The sequence below is a fragment of the Papaver somniferum genome, chromosome 3 (genome assembly GCF_003573695.1).
Source record: "Papaver somniferum cultivar HN1 chromosome 3, ASM357369v1, whole genome shotgun sequence".
In the NCBI taxonomy this organism is placed as follows: Eukaryota; Viridiplantae; Streptophyta; class Magnoliopsida; order Ranunculales; family Papaveraceae; genus Papaver; species Papaver somniferum.
In genome coordinates, this window is record NC_039360.1 from 128,622,667 (window position 1) to 128,632,300 (window position 9,634).

At 37.5% G+C, this 9,634-nt stretch overlaps 1 protein-coding gene across 1 annotated transcript; it reads right to left on the reverse strand.

The window, feature by feature from the left end:
• Window positions 1–6,141: 6,141 nt before the first annotated feature.
• LOC113361622 lies at window positions 6,142–7,945 on the reverse strand. Its single transcript, XM_026604808.1, has 2 exons — window positions 7,193–7,945; window positions 6,142–7,087 (listed from the first exon to the last, which is right to left on the reverse strand). Exons 1-2 carry the CDS (start codon window positions 7,848–7,850, stop codon window positions 6,315–6,317), a joined length of 1,431 nt encoding a protein of 476 aa, XP_026460593.1. The 5' UTR covers window positions 7,851–7,945; the 3' UTR covers window positions 6,142–6,314.
• Window positions 7,946–9,634: the final 1,689 nt, after the last annotated feature.

Genomic DNA, 9,634 nt, shown 5'->3' on the forward strand with positions numbered 1-9,634 from the left:
AAAAAAGCGGGGGTCTAACAACACCACCTAATATTTCGGTAGCAATCTGTATGGACAAAATCCTAAATACTTTGCTAGAGAATCAACTAGACAGTCAGACTCAATCTAGATTAAAGTATCTCAAGGAGTCAATATCTCTCACTTGTTTTGATTTACTCAAGCTAAAACAATAGTGAGTCTTTAATCAAACACAAGGAATAACTTGGACGGTACCAAAGACCAATATCCAAGGATCAATCAACAACCAAAGGTTGGATTTCCAATTGATGATCTTTTACGTACAACCTGTATTATTTCAATTATATAAAATATAATGCGGAAAAGAAATAACACAGACACCAGAAATTTTGTTAATGAGGAAACCGCAAATGCAGAAAAACCCCGGGACCTAGTCCAGATTGAATACACACTGTATTAAGCCTCTACAAACACTAGCCTACTCCAAGCTAACTTCGGAATGGACTATAGTTGAACCCCAATCAGTCTCCCACTAATTCAAGGTACAGTTGTACTCCTACGCCTCTGATCCCAGCAGGATATTGCGCACTTGATTCCCTTAGATGATCTCACCGACAACTAAGAGTTGCTGCAACCCAAAATTGCAGACGTGATAATAAACAAATCTGTCTCTCACAGAAAAGTCTATCAAAGGATAAATCCGTCTCCCACAGAAAAACCCTAGGTTTTGTTCCGTCTTAAGATATAAAATCAAGGTGAACAGAAACCAATTGATAATCCGGTCTTATATTCCCGAAGAACAACCTAGATTAATCAATCACCTCTCAACAATCCTTCTTGACTACACATGCGGTTTGTCGAGGAATCACAAACAGTGAAACGAAGATGTTTGTGAATTTTTATCTTGCCTATCGAAGAACTCTCACGATCTCAAGCCAATCAAAGATTGTAATCGTATGATAGAAGATTCAAGATCAGATCACACAACTACGATAATAGTAGTATCAGTCTGGCTCAACAATCCCAATGAAGTCTTTAAGTCGTTAACCTGGTTTTAGAGAAGAAAACTAAAGTTTAAAGGAGAATCGACTTTAGAGAGCGCGCTAGTATCACACAGACGTGTGGGGATTAGTTTTGCACAATGCTGGATGTCTCCTTTATATAGCCTTCAAATCAAGGTTTTGCCTTAGTTACAAAGCAATCCATATTCACCGTTAGATGAAAACCTGATTTAGATTCAAGCTAATATTTCTTCACCGTTAGATCGAAAACTTAGTTTGTCACACACACTTGGGTAGACGTTTACTGGGTTTGTGAAAACTATGCCCAAACGTGTACGTGTATGTTGGTTCAACACACAGTAATCCAAAAGGTTAACCATATGAGCAATTCATATTAACCCAGTTCTTCTTCACCATAACTAGTTCAATTGATTCAAATGAACTAGTTAGAGAGTTTTTCAATTGCTATAAGATCTTATGTAACTACAAAAGACACAGTTGAAACAAAGATGATTCGATTCGATGAATCGGCTCTTGAACTTTATAGCCACGGTTTGTATAGAGAATTCCTTAGTAATTTAAGTTTCATGTTCCGAGCACATCTTTAGATCATAACCACTTAAACTCACAAACAAGTTCGCGGACTTAAGGCAACCGGCAGAGTTTTCCAAACTCAGCAGAAAATCTCGGCAAGGAGACTTCTGCCAGTTCGCGGACTAGGTTCGCAAACTGAGTTCGCGGACTAATCACGCAAACGAGTTTTTGGAAAATCCCAGCAAAAATTCTCGGAAAGAGAACTTTCGTCAGTTCGCGGACTGAGTTCGCAAACTGAGTTCTCGGACTTGGCAAAGCCAGTTCCTCCGGTTTCTCACAACTAACAAAGTTCGAAAACTTCGCATTAAGGAGTACATGGTTATGTAATCTAAATTATCATTCCAATCATTGAGACATTCTTAGAGGATGTTATATAGATGTTATTCACAGACCGTTTCACGTCAGAGCAACTCTCAAAGTAATTGAAACTTTTCATGACTTTCGTCACTAGGTGAAGATAAACTTGATCAAGCGAAATGCTTTACCAACACACGATTTCGAGAAAAAGATAAGTAGTGAATACTCATCTCGAAATGTCAAATGTGTATGATCCAGTCTATATAGCATACTACTTTTTGTCTCATAAGAAGTAGGAGATAGAATAGATAGACTTTTGAGTGATAGATAAGTTCAAGTCTCCACATACCTTTTTGTTGTTGAAGTTCCACGGTTCCTTGAGTAGATCTTCGTCATTGTATGATGAATCGCCATGAAGTCCTTGAGCTTAACTACACTTTTATATCCTAGTCCAAGGCTTATCTATAATAGACTAGAAATCAAGACTCATAGTTTTGATCACTAACATTGACAAACATGCTTGATAACACAAACACCAGAAGTTTTTTGACGAGGAAATCGCAAATGCAGAAAAACCCCGGGACCTAGTCCAGATTGAACACACTGTATTAAGCCGCTACAGACACTAACCTACTACAAACTAACTTCGGTCTGGACTGCAGTTGAACTCCAATCAATCTCACACTGATCCAAGGTACAGTTGCGCTCCTTACGTCTCTGATCCCAGCAGGATACTACGCACTTGATTCCGTTAGCTGATCTCACCCACAACTAAGAGTTGCTACGACCCAAAGTCGAAGACTTTAATAAACAAATCTGTATCACACAGAAAAGTCTACGGTAATAGATAAATCTGTCTCCCACAGAAATACCTACAAGTTTGTGTTCCGTCTTTTGATAAATCAAGGTGAACAGGAACAAATTGATAAACCGGACTTTTATTCCCGAAGAGCAACCTAATATTATCAATCACCTCACAATAATCTTAATCGACTAGCGAAACAAGATATTGTGGAATCACAAACGATGAGACGAAGGTGTTTGTGACTACTTTTCTATCTTTCCTATCGGAGAAATTAATCTCAAGCCAATCTTACGATTGTACTCAAATACGATAGAAACAACAAGATCAGATCACGCAACTACAAAGAAAATAGTTGGGTCTGGCTTCACAATCCCAATGAAGTCTTCAAGTCGTTAACCTACAGGGTCTCGATAGAATCTTAAGGTTAACGGAGAATCGACTCTAGCTTATACAACTAGTATCACACAGGAGGTGTGGGGATTAGGTTTCCCAGTTGCTAGATCTCCTTTATATAGTCTTCCAAATCAGGGTTTGCAATTAATGTTAGCTTAGTAACAAAGCATTCAATATTCACTGTTAGATGAAAACCTGATTAGATTCAAGCTAATATCTTTCAACCGCTATATTGAACTTAGGTTGTTACAAACAAATGAAATGCACGTTTATTTAGGTTTGTGTAACCGTACCCAAACATGTACATTTAGTTGGTTCAACAGTAGTTAACCAAATGGTTAGCCATATGAGCACTTTCATATCAACCATATTCATCTTAACCATAACTAGTTCAAATGACTCATGAGAACTAGTTAGAGAGTTGTTCAATTTCTTAGATCTCATAGAAGTATATAAGACACAATCGAAGCAAAAACGATTAGATTCACTCGAATCAATTCATAAACTTTATATCCACGGTTTGCAAGTATGCATTCCTTAGTTTATAAAAGTTTAAGTTCACGAATAATCGTTTTTAGAAACTAACCCACTTGAGTGCGCATACCGGTACCTGGAATAAGTTTGTTTTTAGTTCATAAACTCCAGCAGAAATTCACGGGATGTGAACTTCTGACAGTGCGCGTACTTCAGTTCTGGTTTTTCTGAGCAGCAAAGTACGCATACTTTGGTTCAAGGAATAAGTACTTACACACGTATGAGTTATCACACAATGTTTATATCCTTTCAAGGTTATATTCTAAACTCTCATTTCAATCATTGAAACATTCTTAGAGGACGTTATATAGTTGTTATTCACAAGCTATTTTTCTTCAAAGCGATTTTCAAGTAATTGAAATTAATATGACTTTCGTCACTAGTAAAGATGAACTTGGCCAAAGCGAAAGCTTACCAACACATATTTCGAGAAATAAATAAGCGAGATAAACTCAGCTCGAAATAGAAAATGCGTATAATCATAGTCTATATAGCAATACGACTTTTGTCTCAAGATAGGAGATAGAGTAGATAGACTTTTGAGTGATAGATGAGTTCAAGTATCCACATACCTTTTAGTCGATGAAGTTCCACCAGTTACTTGAGTATTTCTTCGTCTTTGTATGATGACCGCCATGGAGTCTAGAGCTCAACTGCACATTCTATCCTAGTCTGAGACTTAGCTAATAGTAGACTAGAAATCAAGACTTATAGTTTTGATCACTAATATTGACAAACATGCTTGAGATAGCAACGCATGCGAGTTTGACCGAGCAGTGCTCTAACAAACAAGACATTGTATTAAGCCGCTACAGACACTAGCCTACTTCAAGTTAACTTCGGATTGGAATGTAGTTGAGCCCTAACCAATCTCATACTGATCAAGGCACAGTCGCGTTCCTTACGCCTCTGAATCCCAGCAGGACTCTGCGCACTTGATTCCCTTAGTTTATCTCAGTACCCACAACTAAGAGTTGCTACTACCCAAAGTGGAAGATTTGATAAACCAATCTGTCTCCCACAGATATACCTATGAGTTTTGTTCCGTCTTTTGATAAATCAAGGTGAACAAGAACCAATTGATATACCGGACTTATATTCCCGAAGAACAACCTAGAAATATCAATTACCTCACAATAATCTTAATCATATGGTAGTGAAACAAGATATTGTGGAATCATAAACGATGAGACGAACGTGTGTGACTACTTTTTATCTTGCCTATCAGATATTAAATCTCGAGCAAGTCTTAGAGAAAATAGTACTCAATCACGATAGAAAACAACAAGATCAGAACACGCAACTACAGAGAAAATAGTTGGGTCTGACTTCACAATCAGAATGAAGTATTCAAGTCGTTAACCTACAGGGTTTTACAAAAACCTAAGGTTAAAGGAGAATCGACTCTAGTCGCAACTAGTATAACAAGGGAGGTGTGGGGATTAGGTTTCCCAGTTGCTAGAGTTCTCCCTTATATAGTCTTCAAATCAGGGTTTGCAATCAATGTTACCTTGGTAACAAAGCATTCAATAATCACCGTTAGATGAAAACCCGATTAGACTCAAGCTAATATCTTTTAAACGTTAAATCGAATTTAGCTTGTTACACACAAATGAAAAGTGACTTCATTTAGGTATGAGTAACCATACCTAAACGTGTACACCTTTGTTGGCTCAACAATAGTTAGCCGAAGTTAGCCATATGAACACTTTCATATCAACCTTATTCATCTTAACCATAACTAGTTCAAATGAAACTAGTTCTAGAGTTGTTCAATTGTTTATATTCTCATAGAAGCATAGTCCTCCCATCTAAAGATCGTTAATTTTCATTACCTCCCTAGAAAAATTTAATTAGTGATACCTCATGTCGTTACTTTTTCATCCAATTCTAGTTAGCTGACTCATCAATGTGCACACGTGCCAAAGACAAAAATATTTTTCAACAAACTACCTAAAATATACCTATGCTCATATATTGTAATCATCGACGAGGAAGATAAGGGTAGTTTGGAAAATAAACCAAAGTATTTTATATTTTCCACACGTGCGCACGATTGCCCAGTCAGCTAACTGGAATTGGATGGAAAAGGTAACGAGGGGAGATATTACTAATTAATTTATTTTTTTGGGAGATAATGCAAATTAGCGATCTTTAGAGGGGAGAAAACACAAAATATCCCTTGAAATAATAAGCATTTATAGAGATTTCAAATTGAGTTGTTAGATCTAACCGGTACATATAGCCTTTGAGCGACACATATTTGACCGTGCGACTTAGTCTTAGCCGCTCAGCGACACAACTTATCTCGCACGAAAGAAAATCAATCATGTTTCAATGTTAATACGAGGATTTTGACCATTCGATTTGAACATCTGCCCACTCCATAATTAGAAATCTAATTATCAAACTTGAGGTGTAGTAAAAATTAATTAAAAAAAAAATCTAATCTATCGTCTGTCATCTGATATCTTTTGTAATGAAATGGATTGAACGACCAGAGAATTTTTAAGGAACAAAAGGACATAAATTACATAGCGAACATACAGCTACCTCAAATAGACAGAAATTGAAACTTGAGATTTATTTTTTATTTAGTTCCTATCATAACAAACATAAACATAGGAAAGAAAATACAGAAAAAAGAACATACATCAATTACATTTAGCTTGTAAAGTCTTATTCAAACAAGTTAAAACGATCTTCATTCGTCAACTAGCAGATCATAGTATCTATTTCTTGCAAATAACACCACGTCCATCAATTCCACTGCCACAACTTAGGCTAGCATACTCTGAAGAAGATCTGCTGCTAGAGATAGCAGAGCCGGTAAATCTAGCAACAGCACAGTCCTTTGCAAATACACTTGATGTGATAAACTTATCGTCTCCACCCATGACAGACATAGATGCACCCATGTTCACTTTACTCACGTAATTGTTAGCATAAGTCTGTCCTAAGACACCATTTACATTTTCACCTAGTGAGTAGAACTTGAAACCAAGGTCGAGATGAGCAAAACAGTCATCTTTAGTTATTCTGTAGTTGTGGACCTTAGATTCTTCTTCCGTGATGGGCACAACATTAGCAGTGATCTTGAAGTTTCCTTCTACTTCAACAATGACTTTGTTAGTCATACTTGACCTAGTAATGGTGACACCCGGAGTGACTTCAGATTGCCATGTGGCTCCTTCGGATTCAGGCAAGTATATGGGTTGTCCATCGAAAGTGAGTCCTAGACGGTCGACAGAATCATCCCAATTGGCTGTCTTCCGAGCGCCAACATAGATTTGGTGATCACCAAAGAGAATACCAATAGATTGAACCCAAGTGAAGTCTCTTTTCAGATTTTGGTTTCTTTTACCAATGAAGTGCGCATTTATGTGGAGGTTGGAGTCTGAAAGAAGGCAAAAGTTGCTGTTTTGTTTTCCATGGAAGTAAAAGGTGATACCATCACCACCTACAAATCGTGGATCTTGGCAAACGGCTCCGGGTTGATCACAGTCTGTGCACATTAAGTATAATCATCATCAGTGAGCTGGTAACTTAATAATCTAAATGGAAGCAAATAACTGATAAAGAAATTTGGTTATGGAAGTAATATACTTACTGCACATGGGTTTGCAGGTTACACAGTCGACCACACATCCATTAGGGCACGCAGCAGGACAAACATGCTCAACATTGTAGCACTTGCTGTATTTGGGGTTTTTAGATCTGCACCTAGACCGTCTCTTTGCTAAAACCTCGGAACTAGGCGGAGTGGATGGAGTTGTTGGGGTAGGGGGTGAAGGAGTTGGCTCAGTAGGGGGTGATGGATAAACTGGAGGTGAAGGAGTTGGCTCAGTAGGGGGTGATGGATAAACTGGAGGTGAAGGAGTTGGCTCAGTAGGGGGTGATGGATAAACTGGAGGTGGAGTTGGCTCTGTAGGTGGTGAAGGGGTTGGCTCGGTAGGTGGTGAAGGTGTTGGCGTCGGTGGTGTTGGATAAACTGGAGGAGTGCCTTCTTCTGGAGGACTAGAAGATGATCCATCATCAGGACCACACACAGGTTTGCATGAAACACAATTGACATGACAACCCTGGTCACCACAAAACTTAGGGCAAACATGAGGTAAGTTGTAGCATGTCTTGTAGTTCTTGTTCTTACAAGTAGCTTGGCTAGGATTATCGAGTCCTGGTGGATATCTAGCTGCCTCTGCCATCAACCCCATCGCCAACAACATCATAAGAGATGCAATACAAAGATGCATCATTGCACGAGCCATGGTGATGATTCCTCGCAGTTATCTCTACCTTGATTACTCTCTGGTCACTAACTATCCCTTGTTCAAGGGCTAATTAGTTTTGATGCTGTGAATGAGTGGATTGATGATTTTAGTCCTTAACACCACACCTCTATTTATAATGAAATGAGTTCCTTGATGGTGGCTAGGATTCAAATATACGAAGCATGCCCTTTAACTGTTTAACAATTTACGTTCTACTTGATCACATGGGCTTGTTAATTCAAAAATAGTGTATATCACAAGGTAAACCCTTACTGTTACTTGGTGTTTTGGTTAACTCGAGCAAAATAAATAGTACGGAGTATTTAGTTTACTCAAAAGGATATATTATAAGAAAATTATTGCATCTTAGAAGAGTTAAAGACGATTAACAAACAAACAAACAAAAAGTTGCACCGAATTTAATTATGCAAACTACATGGAATGTTTTGTATAGAAGGTTTTAAGATAAAACTTGTGAGCCTGTGTGCTGTTCATTTATCCAGTACTGCTAAAGATGTTTATAGTTTAAGGAAGAGGAAGAAGTATTTTTTAATACTCTAGCTGGACTTTAACAGCAAAAAATTCCGAATGAAGCCATGCCAAGTGATTGCTAATTGTAGCAAGGGATCTCTTGACTTTTAAGTTGACTCAAACAAGTTGTATTTTTGTAATGGATGATTTCAATATGTTTCACCACTTGTGCGAAGTCGTGTATGCATGTGACGAAATCGTAAAATGAAACATTTTGGGTGTATAAAATTAATGACCCAGAGAATATTCCTATGTCCACACATGCATTTATTTGGTGAAAACAGACTCCATCCATGGCTGTTAACTTCACTGTTGTGTAACAATGAAAAAGTATTCGCGTAAACATGAGATGCACCGGAAAGACAAATTATTCAAATTATGTGCAGCGGGTAGGAAAGAGAAAAATAGTAAAAGAAGTTAAAAACAATTTGAGAAGTTTGGAAAGACAAATTGTTTTTTTTGACGAAAAATAACAAAATATTTAGAAAAAAAAATCATTGTAGGTGACAAAAGTACAACAACTCAAAGAAACAACATATAGCCGGTTTGCAAAAGCATTTCGATTACAGATTAAAGTTGAAAGAGGACATCAAAAGTTGTGGTACGAACGTAGTGCACTTAACAGCAACGATAAGTTGCTCATTGCTCCAACATTTGTTCTTTAAAGCACCTTATTTGGTTATTGCCAAAAAATCCACCAAATTGCAGGTAAAAGAATCCATTTTTAATGTTTTCTTGACTTAGGTTTCGCAATTCTCCAATTCTAGATAGTCGCTTTAACAAATTGAGGGATATAAACCTAGATTTTCAAAGAAATAGTTCCATCCTTGCTAGATATGTTCTAAAAGGCGCTCTGGGCGCTCGCCTAGGCGCCAAAGGAACATGATTGCAGGCAAAGCGCCCGACCGCCTAATTTTCCTCTGGTTTACATTGATGAATAATGATCTCCATAAGTATTCTCGTGTAATTATTGTCAATCAATGATAACAATATGAAAACATCAGCAACAATCAATGACAAAAATATGGAAACATCATTAGTTACAAGATAATAATACTGCTACATATATACCTCCTCATCAATTTGTGAAAACGCGGGGTACTAAAATACACCACCAAAATGTTTTTAGGAAATCTGTATGAACAAACTCAATACAACTCCGACAGTTAAACTCAATCAAGGAATAGTATCTAGAGTTATCTCTCTCTCTCTTGCGATTAGAACGTTTATAGAAACAAGTCAGTGAACCT